This window comes from Gymnoscopelus braueri (assembly GCF_963280865.1).
Source record: "Gymnoscopelus braueri genome assembly, chromosome: 20".
NCBI lineage: Eukaryota > Metazoa > Chordata > Actinopteri > Myctophiformes > Myctophidae > Gymnoscopelus > Gymnoscopelus braueri.
In genome coordinates this window covers 20,915,355-20,942,699 of record NC_137622.1, presented here as the reverse complement: position 1 = coordinate 20,942,699, position 27,345 = coordinate 20,915,355, and the positions used below count along the sequence as shown (strand labels likewise).

The 27,345-nt window shown below is 39.9% G+C and overlaps 3 protein-coding genes across 3 annotated transcripts; all 3 read left to right on the top strand.

Moving 5' to 3' along the window:
• The first annotated feature begins 3,176 nt into the window (after positions 1–3,176).
• top6bl (TOP6B like initiator of meiotic double strand breaks) lies at positions 3,177–5,643 on the top strand. Its single transcript, XM_080415236.1, has 6 exons — positions 3,177–3,338; positions 4,065–4,223; positions 4,648–4,769; positions 4,874–4,984; positions 5,140–5,241; positions 5,529–5,643. The coding sequence occupies exons 1-6, from the start codon at positions 3,203–3,205 to the stop codon at positions 5,574–5,576; spliced, it is 678 nt and encodes a 225-aa protein (XP_080271362.1). The 5' UTR covers positions 3,177–3,202; the 3' UTR covers positions 5,577–5,643.
• A 1,121-nt stretch (positions 5,644–6,764) lies between these two features.
• Positions 6,765–13,651, top strand: LOC308075576 (zinc finger BED domain-containing protein 4-like; the record flags this gene model as incomplete). The annotated part of the gene is made up of 9 exons (XM_080415522.1): positions 6,765–7,126; positions 7,810–7,934; positions 9,040–9,457; positions 9,642–10,098; positions 10,288–10,601; positions 10,771–10,938; positions 12,685–12,843; positions 13,291–13,412; positions 13,517–13,651. Exons 1-9 carry the CDS (start codon positions 7,039–7,041, stop codon positions 13,649–13,651), a joined length of 1,986 nt encoding a protein of 661 aa, XP_080271648.1. The 5' UTR covers positions 6,765–7,038.
• Positions 13,652–15,757: 2,106 nt separating this feature from the next.
• pola2 (polymerase (DNA directed), alpha 2) lies at positions 15,758–25,769 on the top strand. Its single transcript, XM_080416232.1, has 18 exons — positions 15,758–16,123; positions 16,599–16,723; positions 17,471–17,559; positions 17,647–17,710; positions 17,960–18,069; positions 18,244–18,443; positions 18,601–18,689; positions 18,825–18,977; positions 20,366–20,428; positions 20,628–20,679; positions 21,093–21,217; positions 22,013–22,051; positions 22,533–22,606; positions 23,195–23,303; positions 23,940–24,046; positions 24,319–24,375; positions 24,492–24,618; positions 25,335–25,769. The coding sequence occupies exons 1-18, from the start codon at positions 16,036–16,038 to the stop codon at positions 25,485–25,487; spliced, it is 1,824 nt and encodes a 607-aa protein (XP_080272358.1). The 5' UTR covers positions 15,758–16,035; the 3' UTR covers positions 25,488–25,769.
• The last annotated feature ends 1,576 nt before the right edge of the window (positions 25,770–27,345 follow it).

The window sequence follows — 27,345 nt, the reverse complement described above, 5'->3', positions numbered from 1 at the left end:
GTGAAATGTATGATTCCATTTACAATTCTCTCTGAAAGACAGTGGAGTAAAGTAACTATTGTATATTTACTCAAGTACTGTACTTAAATACAATTTTGAGGTATGTTTTTCTTTCTTCAGTATTTACAAATTTCAATACTTTTACTTACAGTATACTCCACTACATCTCAGAGGCAAATATTGTACTTTTACTCCTCTACAATTATTTGACAGCTTTAGTTACTGGTAGATTTAGATTATTATTACAAAACATACATTAACTGCTTCAGCCATATTTATATTTGGCCATTTGAAAATAGCAGATCTACAAGCTCACAGTGCATCACGATGCATTGTAAGCTTGTAGATTGGCTATTTTCAAAAGATTTTTTAATACATTTCGAACTCGTGAAATGGGACATTTTGCACAATGAGTAGGCTAGCCTACTTTTACTTGGGCTACTTTAAGTATATTTTGATACCGATACTTTTGTACTTTTACTCAAGTACATTTTGAATACGGGGCTTCTACTTGTAGTATATCTACATTGTAGATACGTACCAAAGTAAAACATGTGAGTACTTCTTCGATCACTGCTGAAAGGAACAGCAAGCGACACCGTCGTACTACGGATTGTACTGAAATACATTTGGCTTGGGGGAAAAATGCGTTTCTGGCGCGAAGTAGGAACCACCAGCTGCAGCTGACGAGCTGAGTCAACTCATCTAACAGAACGACCCTAGCTCTGGACCCTGAAGATGATAAGAGAAATACATAAGGCAAGTTTTACGACTTCCTTTGTACACTAGCTAGCAATTAGCCTACACAAATGACCAAATGTTTGAAAGTGAACATGCATAAGCTATAACCTGCATGTCCAATTCAATTAGTTGCAGCCAGAGCAGCCAGGAAACAGCTAATTTACAGGCTAGCCTGTCCGTTCATGAGGAAAGCATTAATCAAATAGCTAATATATGAAGTTGCTTAGTAGCATTTCAATGTTGCGGTCCAGCATTATCAGAATCATCTTTATTGTCGATTAAGTGTTTTTTCCCCCCTTCTTTTTATTATAGGCTGTACAATGGCTGATGCTGTTAAGAAAGCAGAGAGATGTGCCAGGTCATAGTTACTCAGCAGCAGGAGGGTTGTTGTTTCTGTTGGGGTCTAAAGCTGACAACCACACCTGTACTGGTAATAGTCTGAAATAAACTACTAGACAGCACAGGACCTGCTTGTTCCACAGTTTGAAACAAAAATAGTTGTAGTAGATTTACTGCCATCACAAATGTTGTGCTATAGGCTATTGGTCAGATTGCATTTATTTAATTACAAGAAAAACAAGACACAACCTGATTTTCTGTAGCTCAAGTCATCATCTGTGTATACAGTTGCAGCTGCAGGTCCATGGTGTGCAGATATAAAATTGGATGAAGCCCAACTAGGTACACACACACACACACACACACACACACACACACACACACACACACACACACACACACACACACACACACACACACACACACACACACACACACACACACACACACACTCACTATCTAATACATATTATACTGTACATATTTAGGTCCACTCACTCTGCTTGCCCTCTGCCTGTTGGCCTGTGTTGGTCCAAACAGAATTGTGTCAAAGACTGTTTCCTTCTGCTGTCCTGTGCTCTGCCTCTGAGCCTGACATTGAGGAACTGCGTGGCTTCACTGAGATGTATGGTCCCCCCCACTTCCTGCTCTCCCTTCAGGTGACCACTTGGAAGTAGTATTTAGCATTATTTAGTATAATTTCCCTTATTTATGTCTGGTGAACAATTAAGAGAATCTCCCTTTCAATACTGATTTGACATGTTTTCACATTTTATATATTTAAGTCTAAGAGAATGGGAACCATTTCATTTGGAAATTAAATTGAACTAAATTTGACTTTTCCCCCCTCTCTCTATCCCTAGGCCAGAGTGGGTACACTGTTCAGTCCAGGGTGGCGTTTGCGTGCATATGATTTTTTACATGGGCTTAGTCTGGTAAACGCAGGGGTGAGGAAGGACTCATTTTAGTTGGTCATCCATCATTAGTCAAAATATTATACCCAAGAGATTGTCATCTGAACGTTGCCTCCTCTCATCTTTTCACAGGTGATTATCCACCTCAAACTGAACTCAGATGAGGAGAAATGTGAACGAATATTTAGGTATGCCTTTCTTGTCCCCAATTAGCATTTTGCAACAAGAAACAAAACACAATAGAGGTTCACACATCACACCAGTCTAAAAATATAGAAACATGTACTGTAGGACTTAAATAAATGGAAAATGGGTGGCATAGATGTAGAATACTCAACCCACCACCGCAGATGCAGAGACCTGTGGTATGGTTCTTTAACGATAGAAGATCAAAGTAGCTACACACTTGTAGCTTAAGCGCCAAAGTCTGATTTTATTAGCGGACGAGAGAGATTAGCCAACGTTTTGGCAGGCACACTGCCTTCCTCAGGGTCTTCCTCACTTTCAGCAGTATTGTCCTTTGTTAAATATTTTGCCATGTTATTGCTTTCCATGTGTGCTTGCAGTGGAAAAATACAAAGCAAAGTTATGTTGAATGACCAGTCAGCAATGATCTTGGATGTCACCTGCAGTGCACAGTGAGTAGCCGTGTGTGTGTGTGTGTGTGTGTGTGTTTTGTCCCTTTTTATTTATTCAAGAATGTGAAATACCAAAACAGGATGTTTAGGCATTCTTGCTTTATTAGACAACACAGTGGAGGGAGACAGGGGCGAATGACGTGGCACAGGTCTTGAGTCAAATTCGAACCTACATTGTCATCAGTATGCACAATAAGTGGTTGAGCCATCAGGGTGCCCCTTGAACTGATTCCTGCCTGGTTGTTTGCAGGCCTCCAGCGTGCATAGGAGAAAGAGTCTGGTGTCATGGAGGGCACCCTGACCTTGGAGCGAGGTTGCCAATCACTATCCCCCCTGACGCCATGGACAGAGGCCTGTATGGAGAGCTCAGCCTCCAGCCACTCACCATAATCAGCCCCTGTGTGCTGCCATACCCCAACCTGGCAACTCGACTCACACAAATACAAATATCCTTTATGTTTTATATTACTATATGAGATGGAAATAAATCATATTGTGTGTATAGGCTATATATTGAAAGGCATACGCGCACAGACATAAGCGCATATAGATATTCTCTTCCTTGATTGTATGTGTGGCCAGGTATTGGTGTATAGCCCCAGTAACTTGCCAATCCTGGGTCCCTCAGCTTTCCTCAGTGACCTGCCTGCTAGTCTTGACTGTCAGGACCTGGGATTGAGTGGCCTCCACTGCTCCACCTCTACAGGTAAACCTCCACCTTCACATGCATACAGGTGGTTTTGATTGTTGAAAGCTCTCTGAGAGCTGCAGTGTATTGTGTTTGCCTCGTCAAGTCAGGTGGCCGACACAATATAATCAGATAAGTTGTGATTATTTGAAATTAGTTTTGTTTAATGGGAAGGAAGGTTGTTATAGTTTTGTAATACAGGGTTTTGTTTAAATTTTCAGTGTTTTTGATAGTTTAATTTATTTTTATTGATTAAAAAAGAAGATTTTGTTTGATATTTATTTGTTTCATTATTATTATTATTATAAGTATTATTAGTATTATTATTATATGGGGGTATTTGTTAGGGGCAAAATTTAAGAAGTCCGCTTACGAAGGCAATTGACACAGTCATGTACTGTAGACATCCAAGTCTCAATAAACATTATGTACCAATGCCTCCTCATGCTTGTTGTGTTGACAACTTTGACCAACTTGTCAAAGACTAAGACAAAAGACTTTTGTAGTTTTGTGTTTATGTTTGGTATACAGCTACACAACACACATTGTGAAATGCTTACGCAAAAGAAAATGCTGGTAATTACAACATTTCAAAGACTTTCATTAACAAAGTGTTTACCAACATGCCTTTAAGATTACTTACTCTCGAAACCAGATGCCATCATAATGGACACTCATTTTCTTCTTTCTGCTTCTCATCTGATTCTCTACTTTGAAAAAGTTATATGTTATGTGTCCTACTAGACCTTGTGCACAGCAGTGGCACTGTATACAGTGTGGAGCATGATAACAGCGAAGAGTTGGAGCCAGAATGGAGCACTGCCGCTATAGAGCAGAGTCTCACGCTATATCTCTTCCTGCAACACAGTGACCCTTTCACCATTCAGCTCTCTGATGTTATGGGTGAGAGACACAGCTGGATACAGCTGGAACTCATAGCCTCTGTGTACTCAGTGGCCCATGATTTCATACTTTGGGCTGTTTTAAGGAACCATATAGGCTATATGTTTGTGTATGGGTTTCCAAGAACAAATTATAAGCCATTATATATATATAGTGTATATAGTGGTTGGTTGGTTTTCACACATTATTAAACTAAAAAACAAGAAGAAGATTTGACAGAGCTGTAAGGATTATGAACTTCTGATAAAAAAAAAGTAGAGCCCTCAACTATTTAAAACTGTAACATATTCTTGTCAATACCCTGGAAGATATTCATAACAGATTTTCAATGTAGCAATGATCTCAGCAGAACACAGAATGTGCGGCCTGTCAGTAGAACTCATCTTATTCAGGAATGATGGTAACATTTGTGACCCTCCTGCAGCCACAGAGGAGCTGTTAGAGCGACACCTGGAGGACATTTTGAGTCACAACAAACAGGCATTAACAACAGCACTGCAGACACAGCTAAAGAATACACTTCAAATCCAGAGACGGAGACACAAGGTAGGCCACATGAGAGACACATTAAAGACAAAAATGTAATGTGTTCAATATTGCGTGTATAATGTGCTTTAGACATATTTGTGTTTTACTATATTATGTGTCAGGCCCAAGAGAAGCTGTGCTCAGCTCTTGAGGTGATTGTGAGTTCTGCCATCTCTATTGTGAGCAGCAGCAGTAATGTGGACTTCAGGAGTGCCTGTCTGGACAGCATGAGGGTATGTATGGACACAGCAGCATAATGCATACCGATATTCTATGCTTAAATTAATAGGTCATTAAAATGATATCAAGTCAGGAACATCACCACACATGAAATCATTTTGGGATAAGTGTGCTGAAGAGTGAACAGGTGTGACATATCTGCTCCCAGGTTCATGACACTCGTGAGTTATCAACATCACTGCATGAAACACTGAGGAAAGTGATGTCATGTAAAACACTTGTTCCTGGGAGAAAGTGCTACTTTGCACAGGTGAGTGGAACAGGCTATTGCTGATCTGGGATAACAGTCATCCAGTATCAGCTCCCCAACTCTGGACACATATGAGCTTTATTTTTATCCATAGTATTTTAACCCATCTGTGTTTTAAGCCATCGTGCCGCACTGCGAGCTTGCACATCTGCTATTTTTTTACATTTTTGAAAAAATCTTGAAAGTGTTGAATAATTTTTAATTATAGTTTGAGAACTACTGATTTAGAAAGTATTTGTAGAATCGGCCTCGGTTCTTAATGGGTTTATCATGTATTACTTCAACAGATGGACACACCTCCTGATAACAGCAATCCAACCAGGAGAGAAATCTAAGAATCCCTGTATTTCCATATCAGTTATTTTGAATGTCTTGTGTTTTACAGTGAATGCAATGGAGCCAATTCCTTTTTGAAGATAAATATTTTGATGCATTACAGTGAATTCCATTATTATTAGTTAATTGCCCGTTTAACAGACATAAATTCAACAGCAATGTAAGATAAGTTGAATATACATATTTGTAACTGAACTTTGTGGGCTATAGTTTTTTTTAACACTTAAGTATCAGGGTTCACACGGTTATGGCATATCAGAGAACTTCATTTAGGTAATACGTTTGTTTATTTTTTATTTTATTTTGTCCTTGGGAAAAGTGAATACAAAGGTGAGAACACAGTTTAGAACAGTGTTTAAAAAATTGACACACACATAATGACTAAGCTCTGAAGCTTTTGTGTAATGTGGAAACCAGTTTGTCCAGATTCAGATACATATGTATGCACATTATATACTCAAGGCCAGTTTGGTGTGTTGGTGTACATACGTAATAGACCTAATATACAATATTACAACGATATATACAATATAGCAATATTGTAGTGATGACTGTGCACCGCAGTGTACACAGTCAAGATGTCATACGAACAGGAATAAGAATAGCTAAATGTACACTAGCATTGACCAGCCCAGTTCCATGTCGACCCTGAGGAACTTGAACCTGAGGATCTCTCTCTCCACTGCAGCCCTGCTGATGTGAATGGAGGCGTGACTGGCGTATGCTCCCTGCAGCAACCTGTGTAGTCCATCATCTCCTTTGTTTTGCTGCCGCCAGAATGAGATGGTTATCCTCCTGACACCACAATTGTTAGGGCTCTCACTTCCTCTGTTATATGTAGGCCATCTCTCATCATTGTCATTATAATCAGGGTTATGACAGGGGTGTCTTCAGCTAACTATTATAGTAATCTTGAGTTTACCAGGAGGACTGTATGGTTTTATCTATATCTATATATGTATATATCTATATATCTCACACATACACACACACACACACACACACACACACACACACACACACACACACACACACACACACACTGTATGTAGGTCAGGAAGTGTATTCTTTCTGGTACAGACTCCTGAGCAGTAGGTGGTGATAATGCACCCATCGTCTTAAAAACAACACCAAAGGAAGTGTCTTTTTTTGCCCGTGACACAAGTTCCGGCCGCCAACATCGGTAGCATTTTTCCCGCGGCAAAATGAAACGTACAGTGACAGTAAATATTATGCAGATTTGAAGAGTTATTTTTTTCCCCAGTGATTAAGAATTGTAGCATTTCTAAGGGAATCGCGTTGTTGGATTTGTTACGACGGGAAGGAGAGGAAAGCTAAACTAGTAAGAAGACCAGCATCATCACAACATTGATCCTTCCTGCTGTCTTTCATTCAGCTGCTGTTTGGACTGACATTTAACATAAATCAGCTAAAAAACGAATCAAAACCTTTCATAAAGCAATGGCGTCATTGGTCACATTAGAAGGTCTAAAGAGAGAGCTGGATGTATTCGACATAGCATGCGACGATGGTGCGGTTCTGGACAAGCGTAAGTAGGGTTTGTACTTTGTTTATACCAGTGGGTTTCAACCTTTTTCATATCAAGGTCCATTATTTATTCGGCTTTTGAGCCACGGACCACCGTTTGATGAGATTTAGCCTCTCAGACCCTAAACTTAGAATATTTTGTTATCATTGTATTTTTTGGGGTTGCCCACAATTCCATGCGGTATTGATAGCCATAGAATACGACTCTCGTAGATGTATTTTATGATTCTGACATTTTGAAAATGTCAGAATCATAAAATACATCTAGAGTCGTATTCTTGATGTGGTACCATAGGAGAGATGGCAACCGTTGATCAAAATAACAATTCTTCTACATCCTCTGTAGTGTAGACTTCTTGTAAATTAAGTAATGCAGATGTTTTAAGGGTTATTTGGTTACCAACTTTCCATCATTTAGCTGGGGACCACCTGGAACCCCCCCAAAGGACCACTGGTGGTCCCCGTACCACTGTTTGAGAACCACTGGTTTATACGGGTTAACAACATAATGTTATTTTCTAGTTTTACTATAGTTATTTCCAGACACATGTATTTCCCCTGATTTAGATTTGTGACATGATTGATATTGATTGTTTTGTCAATTGTGCTCTTTTTTAATAGATTGTTGTGAATTGGTAATAATATTGCCCCTTTATGTTCTCTCTCTTTACTTTAACCATGCAGTGGTGGAGCAATGTATTTGTAACAGACTGCAGGCAGAAGACATTGTACCAGAATGGGTGGCTTTCAGCACCACTAAAAATGGACTCAGGCTCAGCATAGACAACTTGGAACAATTTGAACATGAGGTAAGAGAATCAGACATTGTTTCTGTGTGAATACCACGTTCTTGTCTTTGAAATAATCAGTGGTGGAAAAAGTGCTCATATCTTTTATTTAAGTAAAAGTATCAATACTACACTGTAGAAATACTCTGTTACAAGTAAAAGTCCGGAATTCAAAATTTACTTGAGTAAAAGTACAAAAGTATTGGCATCAAAGTATGCTTAAAGTACCAAAAGTAGAAAGTACTCATTATGCAGACTGTCCCATTTCACAAGTTATCAAATGTATAAAAATCATTTGAAAATACGATGCGATAATACTTTATTGTCAGTTCACACTGAAATTTGTCTTGCAACCCAGCAGCCATGTATGCAACACATAAACAGCTCACATAAAAAAATAGCAGATCTACAAGCTCACAATGCGTTGTATGTTTTGTAATAATCAAATCTACAAAGTAACTAGTAACTAAAGTTTTCAAATAATTGTAGTGGAGTAAGAGTACAATATTTTCCTCAGATATTTAGTGGAGTAGAAGTAAAAATTGAAATTTGGAAATACTCCACTAAAGTAAAAAATACCTCAAAATTGTACTTAAGTAAATGTACTTAGTTACTTTACACCACTGGAAATAATTTGCTAGAAGTGGTTATCAAACTTTTTCATGTCAAGGACCCCCACAATGATATGTATTTGGCTGCAGACCCCCATCTAAAAAATATTTTGTGCGTGGGATCTTTCAAAAATAACAGATCTACAAGCTCAGAGCATGGCACTCTGTGCCCTGCTATGAGCTTGTAGATCTGCTATTTTTGAATAGCCAAAGTATAAAATAATGGTTAAAGTGGTTAAAATGATTGTGATGCTTTTTTAACAAATTTTGCAAGGATCCCTGGGGGTCCATGGACCTCACTTTGAGAACCAATGGTATATACAGCAATAATTGAATAATCCAAAAATAGATTTGGGGATAAAAATGGTGGAATGTAAAATCCTGAAAGTGACACAATTCTCAAATGTTAAATTATTTATTTATTTTTAAAGCAGTCTCCTACCATTTTCTGTTAACTTTTTGATGCTAACTTTGTTAACTATTTTTAACTGAAGTTATACTGTGTCTTTTTACAGAGACTTCATGGAGAACAGCAGAAGAAAAAATGCACAGAACTGACTTCAGCGTCCTTGAAGAGAAAATCACTGCCTGGGACATCTTCCACGAATCTCAAACAGATGAAGCTTGAAGAAACTAAGCAATTCTCTCAGAAGATTGTTGACAATGCAGTACTCAACTTCATAGTTCAAGGTCTCCAGCCCTTCTCCGTTGTTGAGCTGCCAGCTTTCCAGAGCCTTGTCACAGATCTACAGCCAAAGGGAACCGTCATGTCTCGATCCACTGTCCGGCGCAAGCTTCACAATGCCACACTGCTGATGAAGAAGGAGGTGAAGGACGCAATGAGGAAGACTTCATACGTAGCCACAACAACAGACTGCTGGTCTGCAAGGAGGAGGAGCTTTATTGGCATTACTGCACATTGGCTGGATCCAAGTAGCTTTAAGAGGCATTCTGCTGCTCTTGCATGCAGGCAGTTGAAGGGCTCGCACACCTTTTGATGTCTTGGCAGGTGCGTTGAATGACATACATTTGGAATATGAAATCCGTGAGAAGATTGTCAGAACCACAACGGACAATGGCTCAAACTTCATAAAGGCGTTCCGTGTGTTTGGTGAAGAATCTGAAGATGTAGACAACAATGCTGCTGAGGAGACAGCTGATGAAGAAGATGCAACTGATGACCCTGAGAATGAGGAGGTGGTGGACTTCATTAACGTTGATGCCATTATGGCTGAAGATGATGGTCTCCTGTACCAACTCCCGAAGCATCATCGGTGCGCTTATCATTTACTAAATCTAGTGTCTTCAGTGGATGCCACTAATGCAAACAAGACTCCTATCTACAAGACGCTGTCGAGGTCCACCTTCGCCAACTCTCAGGCTCTCTGGAACAAGACATCAAGGTCCCATACTGCTGCAGAGGTCGTACAAAAGCATTGCAAACTTCAGCTGGTGCAACCTAATGCCACAAGATGGAACTCCTTTTACATGGCTGTGGAGCGGATCCTGAGGATCATCAAAGAACAAGGAGAGGAGGCTCTGAGATCCGTCTGTTCTGCATTAGATCTTCCAATGTAAGTAGTGAATGTTTCTATGTTTAATTACCTGCAGATATACTTACTATACTATTACCCTATGCTGAACCGGTGGGGAAAAATCCTAGTTACCTTTCAGAAAGAAAGTAATGGTTAAATTTATTAAATGATAAATAGTCTCCATAGTACCTATCCAATAAGCATATTTTGTGTGTGTGTGTGTGTTAGGTACAGTCCAGCTGAAATCGCCTTTTTGGGTGAATATGCCAACACCATGGCTCCAGTTGCCAAGGCCCTGGACATACTGCAGGGAGAAGAGAACATTCACCTCGGATGGCTCCTCCCTACAATCACCAGTCTCATCGCCAAGCTTCAGAAACTCAGAGCGTCGCTGAAATACTGCAAGCCGCTGATTGATGCCCTCCTAGGCGGGGTGAATAAACGATTTGGGGAAATGATGTCTGACCCAGAGCTGATCGCTGCATCTATTCTTCACCCAAAGTTCAAATCATACTGGACCACTGATGAGGTCCTCAAACTAGGTGAGAAAACATCACTTCTTTGGTCAGGTTCTCATTTTCACTTTTTTAAAACACTAAAGTTATAATTTATATCAGATTTTTGGGGTTAATGATTTAAAAATCCTGAAAACAGCCAATGCAACCATAAAATGGGATAATGATGATGATAATTGTTTCATTTTTCATTTAGGCCTCGGATACATCAAGGAACATCTTCCGGACTATGATGAACCTCTTCAGCAGCCGAATGACTCCTCAAGCACTTCCGATGAAGATGATTTCTTTTCTGGTATGAAGCATGTACACACCCAGGAAACCACCAAGCAACTGGATACATACCTGGCATGTACAGCTGGAGGTATGGACATTTTCACATCTTGCCCAGCTGTAGCCAAACTGTCGCTCAAGTTAAACACAGCACTACCCGCCTCTGCTGCCTGTGAAAGGCTCTTCGGTGCAGCTGGATTGCTCTTCAGCCCAAGACGGGGCAGACTTCATTCACAGAACTTTTTCACAGAAAACCAGCTGCTACTGAAGTTGAATAAGGCCTTCTTCAAGTTTAAATAGTTTGACCAGGCTGACAATTGTCTCAACTGAGACCTCTTTCACTTAATTTGACAGTAAAAGTCCAAGTGCACTTCAAAAAAAAAAGAAAGCATACTTTGACCTTCAGAAACTTGAGTGGACACTACATCTGGTTCAAACTTCAAAGTAGCTTTGCTTGTTTTTATTTCATGTATTTTATTGAGTTTGTCTTGCTGAAAGCAGTATTGTTGAGCCAGTTATAAAGGTAGATTAATCCATGCAGAGCATTTGTGGTTCAAATATGACGGACAGTACATCCGGTGTCACTGTATTTTCTCTCTGGTGTTATGTCTTTCCATACTAGAGACAGACAGACACTGTATTCCTCTCTGGTGTTATGCCTTTCCATACTAGAGACAGACAGGTCAAATATTGTTGTGGTACTGTACTGTATATGCTATGTTCTTCCTGTGGAGTGGTTTCAACCGTTGAGTTCTTGAAAGCAGAGATGTAGTTTGTTTAGGAATTTCTTCACTGCTCCTCTCAGTGAAGGAGAGATAGAAAATGCCCTGCCTAATGTCTGTGCGCCACTGAAAGCCTACTCTAGGTGCAAATGATGGCTTTACAATGTCCATATGTGTGGACACTGTTATAAAAAATGTTTTAAAAGTTGTTTTCATTTCAACTGTTAAAGGACCACCTGCAGATACATGCAGGCTTGTCACACAGCTCATTCTACTCTCGCACTCACTGTTTGTGATTGAGTCCCATTTCATCCAATATAAAGCCTTGTGTTATAAAAATTAGTGTACTGTGCGGGGGGTGTTTAATAAAACTTGAAAATGACAACCTTTTCGATCCCATTAATTTCAATTCTATGTTTTTATAGGCATTTCTGCATGCTTTGTATAACGTAGTGGTTCTACAAGCAAGCACATCAGTGCAGGTGGTTTCAGAGTGACTTCTCTGAAACGAGTTACAAGGTCTTAAAATTAATTGTGAAAAAATTACAGCAATTCATTGATGTGAAAAATAAGAAATTTACATTTACTTAAGTATTTTACTTAAGTGTTTTTAAAAGCATGTACTCTTGATTACTTAAGTACATTTAAAAGCAAGTACTTTTTTACTCTTACTCAAGTAATATTTTGACTGAGCTACTTTTACTTGTAGTGGAGTAAATTTAACCAGGGAGTATCTGTACTCTTACTAAGTACTGGGGTCGAGTACTCAGTCCACATCTGGTAGACATCCAAGTCTCAATAAATATTATGTACCAATGCCTCCTCATGCTTGTTGTGTTGACAACTTTGACCAACTTGTCAAAGACTAAGACAAAAGACTTTTGTAGTTTTGTGTTTATGTTTGGTATACAGCTACACTACACACATTGTGAAATGCTTACGCAAAAGAAAATGCTGGTAATTACTACATTTCAAAGACTTGCATTAACAAAGTATTTACCAACCTGCCTTTAAGTTGACTTACTCTCGAAACCAGATGCCATCATACTGGACACTAATTTTCTTCTTTCTGCTTCTCTACTTTGAAAAAGTTATATGTTATGTGTCCTATGTAGACCTTGTGCACAGCAGTGGCACTGTATACAGTGTGGAGCATGATAACAGCGAAGAGTTGGAGCCAGAATGGAGCACTGCTGCTATAGAGCAGAGTCTCACGCTATATCTCTTCCTGCAACACAGTGACCCTTTCACCATTCAGCTCTCTGATGTTATGGGTGAGAGACACAGCTGGATACAGCTGGAACTCATAGCCTCTGTGTACTCAGTGGCCCATGATTTCATACTTTGGGCTGTTTTAAGGAACCACATATAGGCTATATGTTTGTGTATGGGTTTCCAAGAACAAATTATAAGCCATTATATATATATATAGTGGTTGGTTGGTTTTCACACATTATTAAACTAAAAAACAACAGAAGATTTGACAGAGCTGTAAGGATTATGAACTTCTGATAAAAAAAAAAGTAGAAGTAAAAGTAGAGCCCTCAACTATTTAAAACTGTAACATATTCTTGTCAATACCCTGGAAGTGCATAGCATCATAGACATAACATAACAGATTTTCAATGTAGCAATGATCTCAGCAGAACACAGAATGTGCGGCCTGTCAGTAGAACTCATCTTATTCAGGAATGATGGTAACATTTGTGACCCTCCTGCAGCCACAGAGGAGCTGTTAGAGCGACACCTGAAGGACATTTTGAGTTACAACAAACAGGCAGTAACAACAGCACTGCAGACACAGCTAAAGAATACACTTCAAATCCAGAGACGGAGACACAAGGTAAGCCACATGAGAGACACATTAAAGACAAAAATGTAATGTGTTCAATATTGCGTATATAATGTGCTTTAGACATATTTGTGTTTTACTATATTATGTGTCAGGCCCAAGAGAAGCTTTGCTCAGCTCTTGAGGTGATTGTGAGTTCTGCCATCTCTATTGTGAGCAGCAGCAGTAATGTGGACTTCAGGAGTGCCTGTCTGGACAGCATGATGGTATGTATGGACACAGCAGCATAATGCATACCGATATTCTATGCTTAAAGATTTAGAGGGAATCCTAGATATTAAGTGTGAAATGATGTTATACCTTTTAAATTTTCCTCACACTTATGACAACCATTTTAGCCGTGCGACCATTAGATGCGTTATGAGCTTGTAGATCTGCTATTTTCACTATTTGTGAAAGATTTTGACTATTTTTGACAATAATGACATGCCCAGAATAGGGCAGCTATTTTAAAAGTAGCTAATGGAGAGTCATAATCTGATAATCTATTACCCTTCAGGCTTTCATTAACGAGTTTTTGTTATGAATAGAAGCAGAAACTTTTGAACAGTGAAAACAAAATGCAGAATTAAGAAGTTTTACTCGTATCATTTTTGGGGAATAGGTCATTGAAACGATATCAAGTCAGGAATATCACCACACATGAAATCATTTTGGGATAAGTGTGCTGAAGAGTGAACAGGTGTGACATATCTGCTCCCAGGTTCATGACACTCGTGAGTTATCAACATCACTGCATGAAACACTGAGGAAAGTGATGTCATGTAAAACACTTGTTCCCGGGAGAAAGTGCTACTTTGCACAGGTGAGTGGAACAGCCTATTGCTGATCTGGGATAACAGTCATCCAGTATCAGCTCCCCAACTCTGGACACATATGAGCTTTATGTTTATCCATAGTATTTTAACCCATCTGTGTCATTTTAGATTTTTGCATTGGCTATTCAAAAATAGCAGATATACAAGCTCACAGCGCGTCACTTCGTGCCGCACTGCAAGCTTGCACATCTGCTATTTTTTTTACATTTTTGAAAAAATCTTGAAAGTGTTGAATAATTTTTAATTATAGTTTGAGAACTACTGATTTAGAAAGTATTTGTAGAATCGGCCTCGGTTCTTAATGGGTTTATCATGTATTACTTCAACAGATGGACACACCTCCTGATAACAGCAATCCAACCAGGAGAGAAATAAGAATCCCTGTATTTCCATATCAGTTATTTTGAATGTCTTGTGTTTTACAGTGAATGCAATGGAGCCAATTCCTTTTTGAAGATACATATTTTGATGCATTAGAGTGAATTCCATTATTATTAGTTAATTGTCCGTTTAACAGACATAAATTCAAACAGCAATGTAAGTTGAATATACATATTTGTAACTGAACTTTGTTTTTAACACTTAAGTATCAGGGTGAACACGGTTATGGCATATCAGAGAACTTCATTTAGGTAATACGTTTGTTTATTTTGTATTTTATTTTGTCCTTGGGAAAAGTGTATACAAAGGTGAGAACACAGTTTAGAACAGTGTTGGTGTACATACGTAATAGACCTAATATACAATATTACAATATACAATAAAGCAATATTGTAGTGATGACTGTGCACCGCAGTGTACACAGTCAAGATGTCATATGAACAGGAATAAGAATAGCTAAATGTACACTAGCATTGACCCGCCCAGTTCCAAGTCGACCCTGAGGAACTTGAACCTGAGGATCTCTCTCTCCACTGCAGCCCTGCTGATGTGAATGGAGGCGTGACTGGCGTATGCTCCCTGCAGCAACCTGTGTAGTCCATCATCTCCTTTGTTTTGCTGCCGCCAGAATGAGATTGTTATCCTCCTGACACCACAATTGTTAGGGCTCTCACTTCCTCTGTTATATGTAGGTCATCTCTCATCATTGTCATTGTAATCAGGGTTATGACAGGGGTGTCTTCAGCTAACTATTATAGTAATCTTTAGTTTACCAGGAGGATTGTATGGTTTTATCTATATATATATCTCTATATCTATCTCTATCTCTATCTCTATATATCACACATACACACACACACACACACACGCACACGCACACGCACACGCACGTGCACGCACACGCACACGCACACACACACACACACACACACACACACACACACACACACACACACACACACACACACACACACACACACACACACACACACACACACTGTATGTAGGTCAGGAAGTGTATTCTTTCTGGTACAGACTCCTGAGCAGTAGGTGGTGATAATGCACCCATCGCCTTAAAAAAACACCAAAGGAAGTGTCGTGTTTTGCCTGTGACGCAAGTTCCGGCCGCTAACATCGGTAGCATTTTTCCGCGGCAAAATGAAACGTACAGTGACAGTAAATATTATGCAGATTTGAAGAGTTATTTTTTCCCCCCAGTGATTAAGAATTGTAGCATTTCTAAGGGAATCGCGTTGTTAGATTTGTTACGACGGGAAGGAGAGGAAAGCTAAACTAGTAAGAAGACCAGCATCATCACAACATTGATCCTTCCTGCTGTCTTTCATTCAGCTGCTGTTTGGACTGACGTTTAACATAAATCAGCTAAAAAACGAATCAAAACCTTTCATAAAGCAATGGCGTCATTGGTCACATTAGAAGGTCTAAAGGCAGAACTGGATGTATTCGACATAGCATGCGACGATGATGCGGTTCTGGACAAGCGTAAGTAGATGGGGTTTGTACTTTAACCAGTGGTTCTCAAACAGTAGTACGGGGACCACCACCAGTGGTCCTTTGGGGGGCCCTTTGAGAGGCTAAATCTCATCAAACGGTGGTCCGTGGCTCAAAAGTGAATAAATGGACCTTGATATGAAAAAGGTTGAAACCCACTGGTATAAACAATTGTTTATACCACCGTTTGATGAGATTTAGCCTCTCAAAGGGCCCCCCAAAGGACCACTGGTGGTCCCTGTACTACTGTTTGAGAACCACTGGTTTATACGGGTTAACAACATAATGTTATTTTCTAGTTTTATTATATAAATTTCCAGACACATGTATTTCCCCTGATTTAAATTTGTGACATGATTGATATTGATTGTTTTGTCAGTTGTGCTCTTTCTTAATAGATTGTTGTGAATTGGTAATAATCTTGCCCCCTTTATGTTCTCTCTGACTCTTTACTTTAACCATGCAGTGGTGGAGCAATGTATTTGTAACAGACTGCAGGCAGAAGACATTGTACCAGAATGGGTGGCTTTCAGCACCACTAAAAATGGACTCAGGCTCAGCATAGACAACTTGGAACAATTTGAACATGAGGTAAGAGAATCAGACATTGTATTGTTTCTGTGTGAATACCACGTTCTTGTCTTTGAAATAATCAGTGGTGGAAAAAGTGCTCATATCTTTTATTTAAGTAAAAGTATCAATACTACAATGTAGAAATACTCAGTTACAAGTAAAAGTCCGGAATTCAAAATGTACTTGAGTAAAAAAGTATTGGCATCAAAGTATGCTTAAAGTACCAAAAGTAGAAAGTACTCATTATGCAGAATGTCCCATTTCACAAGTTATCAAATGTACAAAGTGTAAAAATCATTTGAAAATATGATACGATAATACTTTATTGTCAGTTCACACTGAAATTTGTCTTGCGACCCAGCAGCCATGTATGCAACACATAAACAGCACACATAAAAAATAGCAGATCTACACGCTCACAATGCGTTGTATGTTTTGTAATAATCAAATCTACAAAGTAACTAGTAACAAATAATTGTAGTGGAGTAAGAGTACAATATTTTCCTCAGAGATTTAGTGGAGTAGAAGTAAAAGTATTGAAAATTGGAAATACTCCACTAAAGTAAAAAATACCTCAAAATTGTACTTAAGTACAGTACTTGAGTAAATGTACTTAGTTACTTTACACCACTGGAAATAATTTGCTGGAAGTAGTCAATAGACTTTAAAATAAAGTTATCCTCTTAGTTGCGTTTCATGTTGGCTATCATGTTATATTTGTTGCACTTTTGTTGTTATTTGTGACACGCTGTGGTTTCTGCGCAGGTTTTAAACAAGAAGCACAAAGCAAAACAAAGCGCAAAGAGGGACGACACGCATAACAGAACGAGAGACATCCACTCATTGCAGGAGTTGTATCCTTTGCAGCAATGCAGCAATTCTTCCTAAAGTTGTATCTGATGTCGCTTGTAGTATGTTATGTCTTGACGTATTTTGTCCAGAATTAAAGCAGAGGAAGAGGAAGAGAACCTGCTAGACTCCTACTCCTACTCCACTCCTGCTAAGGTGAGCTCTCTCAGTTTGACTCAATCAGAAACCAAAAGTCAATATTACATCTGGATTCTGGAATAATTATCACAGACCTTTTGAAATATAGCTCTAGATTGTTCAGAAACAGCTTATTGGCTGTCAAGTCAATGAAACAGCCTCATAGTTCTAGGCTAGCAATGAGCAAATGAATACTACTACTGACAAGCTCATTTTCTATTTGAAGTTGTATTAATTCCCAATGTTTTGGTGTGTTTTTGCATCTAGAGTTCTCAGAAACGTCCTCTGACTACCCCAGAGAATCCCCACTCCAAAAGGAGTGCAGCTTTGTTAGCTAGTCCAGGACTTCTGCTGTCCCCTGCCAGCTTCTCTCCCAGGTACACGGCAACAAAAGCCAACGGGCATAGTGCAACTGTACTAAAGGCTGTCCCATACATTCCAAGAACTGTAGTAGGCTGGGTTTGTACTGAGCTGTTAGTTCTTATTAATACAGTACAGTAAACATTACTGGGATAAATAAGTATGTAAGTGACTTTTCTCTCCCTCTGTAGTGCAACTCCTTCCCAGAAGTACAACCAGCGTGGGGCTAAGGGGGAGGTTGTGGCAACGTTTGGAGCTGTCCAGGGCACTCGCTGGTCTGGGAGGAAGAGCCAGGGACTAGCGGTCCAGGTAGGGCTCCTGGAGGCGCCCGAGGACACACTGCAAACCACCTACAAGTACATGTTCCAGAGGCTCCGTGACATTAGAAATGGTGAGAGCCAAAAGTTAAGAGCCGCCTGTATTAGTTTTTTCCTTCTTTGGAATAAATGAACGTTTGGGTAATTTCAATGACAACTGTACTAGAAAGTATTTGTAGACGGAGAGAAGCTGGCGAGTCTATTAAGGTTTTACATGTTTGTCATTTCCAGTGTTGACTGAGAAGATTGAAGAGCTCGGGGAGGAGCTGAGATCTCACTTCAACATAGAGGAGTTTTCACCTGTTTCTCTACCTGCTCAGGTACTGTGGAAATCCTGGTGGAAGTGATGGAAGCTTTAAAAAAAAAAAGTGGCTGTGTTGTCCTTGTAAAGATTATTTTGGAAATCTCAGTGTTAGCATTCGTGTGTGTTTGTGTCTCCATCTCTCCACCTCTAGGACAGTGTAACTGTACTGGGTCAGGTGTGCTGTGACAGCAATGGGAAACTCAATAAACAGTCTGTTCTCTTGGAAGCGGGGCCAGAGCAAGGCGGTCAGCAAATACCTGTGGACCTATCAGAGCTTAGAGAATACTCCTTATTTCCTGGTCAGGTGAGCAGAGGGAACTCTTCGTGCTTCGCTCCAAGTCAGATCATATTACTGATGTGACCTGTGTAGACCACCCCACTTCTTTTTTTTTAACTGAGTGTTTTTTGTTTTTTTTAGCACTTTAATTTTATTTCCATTTTCATACATTCTGTAATCACATTATGGACATACGAGCATACACAAAATAAAAACAGACAAAAACAAAAACAATTGCATCACGTATTCAACATCATCAGACACATCAAAGAAATATTTACAAAGGCATCACAGGCACAGGCAATCAAAGGTCATTATTCCAATTTCCAACAGTACCAGTCGTCCATACATGGCCTTCAGGACAGACAACCAAGTCTATCTACAGTATCAAGTCCAGTCAATTTGACATTAAGGGGGGACCGAATCCCCAATCAGTCTGGGCAGCTGCAGTACTACCGGTGTCCATCTGATATAGAAAAACTCTGTCCTCATATGTAGTCTAGCTGTAATGCTTTCCATCAGGTATATGCTTTTTAACCTATCCCTCCATTGCTGGATAGTTGGTGGCTTCACATTTCTCCAAGACACAGTAATCATTTTTTTTGCAATCAACAGCAACACCCCAAGCAGATATGACCACCCCACATTTTGAGGACATGAAAAATGTGGATTAGATGCTTGCTCTGACTATTGTATATCTTTTTCAAACATTCAGTCACTTATAAATGTGTTCACACACCACAAACATCACAGGTGTATCAACAGTAAAGCGGTAGGAAGTAGGAACCAACACTGAGCGCCGAGCGGTGGTCTCTCCTTTGCCTATGCACTGAGGTTCGTGTGCATTAGGTTACAGGACCACCCAGAGTAACAAGAGTATGCCATGGACCTGGGAACGAGTGTCACCCAGTGTCTGACCGAGAACTCTGACAACAGTTCATGTGAATGGGTTCCTACCCTGTAGGTATAGGACAACCTATCAAGCAGTAAGCACACAAAATAACCGGTGGAGAGACATGACATTACAGTGAGAAAGACGAACAATTCACCACTGGCTGCATGCATTTAGTCGCAAGACAGCTGCCTACAGTTAGGGCTGGGTGATATGGAGGGACAAAATCAGATATTGTGGGAATCGACTATTGTTGCTTTTGAGATTTTTGAGTATCAGTAATTCCTATATAATTACTAATTTGAGTCGGTAAAGGCAAATAAGAGAACAGCTAGAGCAGACGGGTGAGTTGATAAAATGTCATAACTTGATTGTAATACAGCCTTTAATACCAGAAAAACAACGCTTATGCCATATCACAATCTTGAATCTTGATTGGATTCTGTGTAGCACAAATGTCATTAAATAGAAGTGAGCACTTGCCTTGCATTACAACTCTCCCACGTCTGTCCTCTCTTCCCAGGTGGTCGTGATGGAAGGAATGAACACAACAGGAAAGAAGCTGGTGGCTACTAAGCTCTATGAGGTCAGTGGCACAGTGCTTGACTTGTCAGACTTGTTAAGTGTTCACCTCACAAAATAATGCTTGAAACCCCATGATGAAATGGTATTAACTTGAATTATTTAATATCCAACTTAAATATTAGCCATAAGGACCTGACTCATGGTTGGAGCTTGATGTGGTATCTCCTATCTTTTGATTGCATCATCTTCTATCTTTTTAGGGAGTCCCTCTTCCTTTTTATTACACAGAGGTGAAACAGGAGATGGATCATGGTAAGGAAAATGTTAAGCTTAAACTACAACACATGCCTCGGGGCAGCACATTGTAGTGGGCATTGAGCTGCAAATATGCACCGACCTGTTTCCTCTGTAGATATCTGTCAGTAACACTGTACTTCCCCAGAGTTTGAATATGAAGCAATTATTTCAAATTTGTAAACATATAATCATAATCAGCCTTTATTGTCCCACTCCCAGATGGATATTCCCTCTGTTTCACAGTCTGTTCAACAACAAACACATGAAAACAAAAATACAGCACAACATAAAGACAATACATAGGATCCCCACAAACAACATATCAGCGAGGCAGTTTATTATAGAAGGTTCAAGCAATACCTCCTCTCATGGTAAATGGGTCTACCTTGATTGGTTTAGGTATCAATTTTCCTTACGCCCTTACACAGTCCCTGAGTCATTGAGCGTGCTGGTGGCATGTGGACCATACACTCCTTCCGATAGCCTGACCTTTGACCCTCTCCTCGACCTGATCAATGTCATCGTCAGAGACCGCCCTGACGTTTGCCTGCTGGTGAGTTCCTGCATTCTCTTGCACATATTTTCCCGCTCTCTGGTTCCCTCACATACAATTAATGATAGTATGCCTTTCTTATAAGATGCCACCAAATGTCAGTATCCCCCAGTATGTCACCGTTCACCACCATACACAGTGTACTCCTCATGCTACGTTCATGCTACGTTCACACCAGCGGCGATAAAGCAACATGCTACTAGTCATTTTCAGTGGAGGCCAACGAAAAGCTACAAATTGAAGCCAGACACTTGCTGCGTGACAGTAACACTACCAAAAAAACGTTGAGCTGACGTCAACTTTTTTTGCTCCGCTGATGCAGTAAGCGTCAATCAATCATCTTTTTTCCGTTTCACCATTACAACTCACCTCCTCTCTCCCCACAATTCCAGCTCTATTCCATGAATGAAAAAAAAAACTGATTTTGTTATCCCATTTCCTCCCAATTTAGTCATTGTGCCAATTAATTCGGAAGGTACGTTACCCCTGCGCCACCCAAGCTCCAATATTCTTGTCTTAAACGAGTTCCTTATGCTGTTTTATGCACTTTTAATTTATGCAGTGTGGCTTGAGCAACACGAAAGTTGTTTTTTTTAGGGGTTTTCTTGCCTTTTATTGATAGTCCACAGATAGTGTAGAGAGAGAGAGGAAACTGGGAGAGAGAGTGACCCAGTATGCACTGCACATTTAACTAATTTATGTATAGACACAAGCAACGACAGATACACAGTCTTCACATGGCTTTCTATTTTGTGTGTTTGTTACTGAACTAATCTCTTCTTCTCTCCTGTATAGCTGGGCCCCTTCGTGGATTCTAAACATGAACAGATTGAGGTAGAGTTGACATACTCTGTTGTGTTCCTTACCTCAGATGCCATTGTAAGATAAATCGTATCTAGATCCATACATTGTGAAGAATGAATACATTTATATTTCTTTATTTAAGTTACTGGTAGTGTAGTCTCTCGTAGCCAGACAATCAGAGATCTCCACTAACATTTGGTGGTGACATCTAAATTTAATGGAGTTGATAGAACAGCGGCAAGTACGGCTGCTAACACCTATGCCTTCTGCTTTGAAAAGAAAAGTAGAAAAAGATCACTGTCCGAATATGAAAGACAGCCCTAAAGTCTCTGCATTGGTTCTGCAGTGCAGTTATTTTTCAAATCTCTGGATTGTTTCCATCCAGTTTTATCAATTAAATTGAATTTAGATGTATTTAGATGAATTTAGATTATTGTCTGGTTACGTGAGGTGCATGGCTACGTATTCTCAACAGCTACTTACTTGACTATCAACACTGTTTCCTTAATAGAAAGCTCAGGTGACTGAGACATTTGAGGCCATTTTCTCCAGGTGTGTGGAAAGCATCGTGGAGGGCACCAAAAGGTAAATTTCTTCTTGGACACGGTAACTGTGGTGTACACTGATTGTGAAGCCTGGACACTAATTTATGACACGAATATCTTTAGTATGCCTCCATCTTTAAGCTGTTTTTGTTGGTGTATAACCCTAGCCTGTCATGGCCAGACTAATATCACTCATTTATCAATCATTAGTCTGGAATCTCTGTGTGGAACCTGCATTTCCAAGGGGCAGATTCAAAAGAATACCTCTGGTGATAAACCCGCCCCACATTTGCATACTGGGCCCTAATTGGTGCCCCACAACTTTGGGGGACAGGGAAATCCAATCACAACCGAGCGAGGCCAGACTAATCTGCCCAGGTCTATTATAATTTTTTTGCACTGGCAGATTCGTCTGGTTTCCAGGCTAGTATAACCCTAGTGTGTCCAGCATCTCATCTTTGACCCTCTTAATGTTTCATTTCATGAATGAAGTAGGAAAGGCTGTTTGCATGTATCACAATTCACATAAAAAAATTGGAAATAAGAATCCCTGCATGCATGTTTTTGTAAATATATTGCAGCACTGTTATGTTATGTAAGCCAAGGCCTCTCCTCTCCTCTCCTCTAGTGTTGGCTGTCAGCTGCTGTTTGTGCCCTCGCAGAGAGACATTCACCACCACTTCATCTACCCACAACCACCCTTCACCCTGCCAGACCTCAGCAAAGATCAGGCTGAGGTCAGACACACATGCAACTGTGCAATCATACAACTTTGTTATTGTTCCTTTCACATCTCTTATTTTCCACTTTGTCATATGACAAAAATAGCCAGTCTACAAGCTAACATGTCCCGATGCAACACATGGGCTACAAAATTAGCAATGAGCTACAAAATGACCAGTGGATTTAGCTAGGATGTGAACTTGTAGATCGGCTATTAACAGCATTTTTGCTAATTGACAAAAGTTTAGAAACTTTTCATGGCCAAAATATGTCGGGTTGGAAGTGGTTAAAGATTAACTATGTATTTGGTCATTTAAAGACTTCAGTAATAGCTGATGTCTTGACATTGTCTTTCAGATGAGATTCATTTGAAATGATGTAACCAAACTGTGTAAAGGTCTTTCCCAGAGATTTTCTGATTACAAACTACACCTCAGTTTCCCGCCTCTCCATTTCTGAACAAATTACTAAACCATTATACACATTTAAAATAAAGGAGATTGAGATTATCCAACATGGATTTTGGCATTTAGTCATCATCATTTTTATTGTATTCTGGTTAGCTACTGGTCAATAGTCACATAGTCAGATCAGTGCAAACGGTATCAGAACATAATCAGTAACAACTTGTTAATGTTTGTGTTATACAGCGAGTGACCGTGGTCCCTGACCCTTGCACCCTGCTCATCGAGGGCGTGACCTTTGGCCTAACCTCCACCGACATCCTATTCCACATGGGTGCAGAAGAGATCAGCTGGTGAGGAAGTGTCTGTGTGCACATGCAGAAGAATTCAGAAGAATTCTTGTATTTATGAAGGTTTAAATATACACATCCACACATTAGCGAGCAGGTGCCAAACAGATGACTGTGCAACTAAAGAAACAATAGAGTCTACAGTACACTTATATCATGTTTTATCATCATCAAAAGATCAACATTTCGAGCTACAGTATGTAGGATCTGGCTCGCTTTCTTTTAGTAGCCACTGCTACTATCGTCATCAACCACAACATTGTTTTGTATTTCAGTGCTGCCGGATCTGACAGATTTTCACGCATTCTGATGCACATGTTGACCCAGAGGAGGTGAGAGAAACGAGTCCACATCTAAACAGAATCCACGATCAGCGTTTCATTTACAGCCTGTAAATATGTTGACAACTCCCCTGTCCCTTTTCCCTTCACTATGTGTGGATGTACAGCTATTACCCGCTGTATCCCCCCGTGGAGGACATGAACATGGACTATGAGAAGTTCCAGAGCTACGGCCAAATGCCCCTCACCCCTGACGTTCTCATCGTTCCCTCTGAGCTACGCTACTTCATCAGGGTACACAGCTTCCTTCCATTTGCTGTAACACCCTTTACTTCCTCTCCCTTACACACAGTTTGCAAACAATTTACCTAATTTATCAAGAAATGAAATTGATTGCGTTTGTAAACTAAATTGTTTATACGCTCTTCTTTTTTTAAGAAAAGAACCCCCGACAACACAAATTCTCATCACTTTCACATTCAGCTAACTTGAGGCAATGCAAACAGATTGTTTGAGATTAATTCATTCACTTTTAAAGACAAAAGGCAGACTATAGTGAACTCCTCCCAGACACATCTCCCTGACATCCCCCTTTCCAGTCCAAAAAACGGAATGGAAATCATCCGATTGATCACAACCACACACTCAACTGATCAAAGGATTTCACCTCAGGATTACAAGTAGTCTAAACTCTCACACAATACATTTTGAAGAACTGTTTACATTAAATGGAATGGCATGTGAAAGAGTGTGTTCTTCTATACAGACAGGGCTGTAAGCTTTGACGGTTTCCCTGCACAAGGATTTATCAAAGGGATTTTGGGAAACTGAATTGCTCCAATGGACAAAGGGAACTGAGACAATAATATTACAATGACAGTAATGAGACAATATAACCTGAATTCCGTTCACTTCATTATGCACATGTGATACACATGTGCATACTAAATCTTTTGTCCTGAATGATTGTGCATTATGCACATTTGAACCAAATGTTCATGTGTCCGCAGGATGTGAATGGCTGCGTGTGCGTCAATCCAGGACGGCTGACCAAGGGGCAGGTGGGTGGAACTTATGGCAGACTGCTTATCCAGCGCAGCGCCCCATTGGAGGATGGGAAGAGAGTCAGCCCCTGTTTAGCAGGCCAGGTGGTGAAGATTTAATGAACCTTGAGAAATTGATTTTTGATTCTCATCATTATCACTAATTGTTATGTGGACCCTTAGACACTTGATGCCATCTGAAACAGAATGTGTTCAATGTACAACACTGGATTGAGTGGCATGTAATACAAAACCCGGCAGACCATTGGATCCAATTTAGCCATATTTTTGTACTATAAATAAATGATCATATTGTGTGCTTTGTATAAATGCTGCAGTCTTTTTTGAGGATGAGTCCCTCTTGCTGGGTACATCAGCCTTGTTTTTCAATAAATTATCTCCCTCTGCAAATGACATCTGCTTAAAATATTGTATAAAGACTCCTGTGGATGAAGTCAAGAGAGTGCCCACTCCAGTGAGTGAACAACCTGATTAAGAAATGCCCAGCAGCATAGTCCAATCAAATATATTACCCCCAGGGGTGAGATTTGTAGACCATCAATATGGAGGATATTTCATAATAAATAAAAACCTTAAATATTCTGTCACTTGAAAGGTACTGAAATGAAAACAATCCCAGTTTCTCTCTCCTCTCTATACGTTCAAAGTATCTCCAAAGGGAGAAAAAATAAGTCTGAACACCACTTCTTTTAGGATGCAAAGTCTTGCTCTTGAATTTTTTTATTGGGATTCATCCAACCCCAAATGACTTACCGGGTAAGTTTTGTTCATTGTAATACATTTTAAAATGGATGGGACCTGCTGCTTTAGTCATAGAAGTGGTCAAACTCATCAGAGTCTTTGTCCTTTATCTCTGAGATTGGTTGTTCAGAGAAACTCGCCACGTCTTCACATACAACTGGAAAATAAAGGAGGCATCCATCAAACACCTAATATAGGCCTACTATAATTTTTAAGATTGTATTGAGTAAACATACTGTACCTTTGGGTTTGTCGCTACCATTCTCAACCTTTTCCCTGAAAGTACAGGTAAGTCAAGATGAGGTTTGAGAAGGGGAAATTTATAAAGATGTAATTAGACATTACAACAGGTCAGCACAAACTACTTGTGGCAATATAGCGGATTTGGTTGTCGCTGCAAGCAGAGAGCCAGGGAATGGTACTTCGATGTAGTACTTAAAACCCATATTCAGTTTCACTAAGTGACGGCCTATCGGTTAGAATTTCTTGGGTTAATGAAAGTTTGGCCTGGTTTTTGCAGTGAACTGTACACAGTCATCCTTCCCTACCAAACAACAAAACTAAAACAGTTACTTACTCTTTCTTTTGTATCTCTGCTTGTGGGGCCAAAAGATATTCAATGTCATCCCCTTCATCACTTAATTCATTAGAGGAGCTATCAGTGTAGTCTTTCTGACTCTCTTTTCCATTGTCGTCATCACCAACTATTATCTCCTCCACCTCCTCTGGAATAGTATGTATGTTCCTGTTAGATCTGAGAATTAAAGTTGTTGCTTTCAAGTCCATCCTCACCATGATTATAATTGTATGGTATATAAGACCTAATAATAAACATACAAGACCACAAGGGTCTTGTTATGTTTATTAGACTATATTAATATAGTTGTGTGAGGTATTGTACCTGTGGTTTTGTGGTGAGATGATGCTGTCTGAATCTGAATCTCTTTCCTTCTCTGGCTCTGCTGCCTGGGAGTCCATTCCAACATCATCCTCACTCCTCCGCTCCTCTTCCTCTGCACCTCCCTCCTCATCAGAGGAGGCATCATCTTCCTCCCCCTCTCTGCTTTCCTCACTCCCTACACATCTGTCCCCTTCTATCTCTCTGTCCTGAGTGGTGGCGGAGTAGATCTCCCCACTTTCTTCATCCTCTTCTTCACCCTCTGAACCATGTCCCTCTGTCTCATCCTCATCTTCTCCTCCATCATTCTCAGGTAGA

What these genes read in the sequence shown, in the direction of transcription:
- pola2 (XM_080416232.1), top strand. Translation starts at nt 16,036, where the DNA reads ATGGCGTCATTGGTCACATTAGAAGGTCTAAAGGCAGAACTGGATGTA. An exon ending in ATCCACTCATTGCAGGAGTT is followed by an intron (nt 17,560 to 17,646) that starts GTATCCTTTGCA and finishes TATTTTGTCCAG; the next exon opens with AATTAAAGCAGAGGAAGAGG. An exon ending in CTAAACATGAACAGATTGAG is followed by an intron (nt 22,052 to 22,532) that starts GTAGAGTTGACA and finishes TTTCCTTAATAG; the next exon opens with AAAGCTCAGGTGACTGAGAC.
- top6bl (XM_080415236.1), top strand. Translation starts at nt 3,203, where the DNA reads ATGTGTGGCCAGGTATTGGTGTATAGCCCCAGTAACTTGCCAATCCTG. An exon ending in CCACTGCTCCACCTCTACAG is followed by an intron (nt 3,339 to 4,064) that starts GTAAACCTCCAC and finishes GTGTCCTACTAG; the next exon opens with ACCTTGTGCACAGCAGTGGC. An exon ending in GAAAGTGCTACTTTGCACAG is followed by an intron (nt 5,242 to 5,528) that starts GTGAGTGGAACA and finishes TTACTTCAACAG; the next exon opens with ATGGACACACCTCCTGATAA.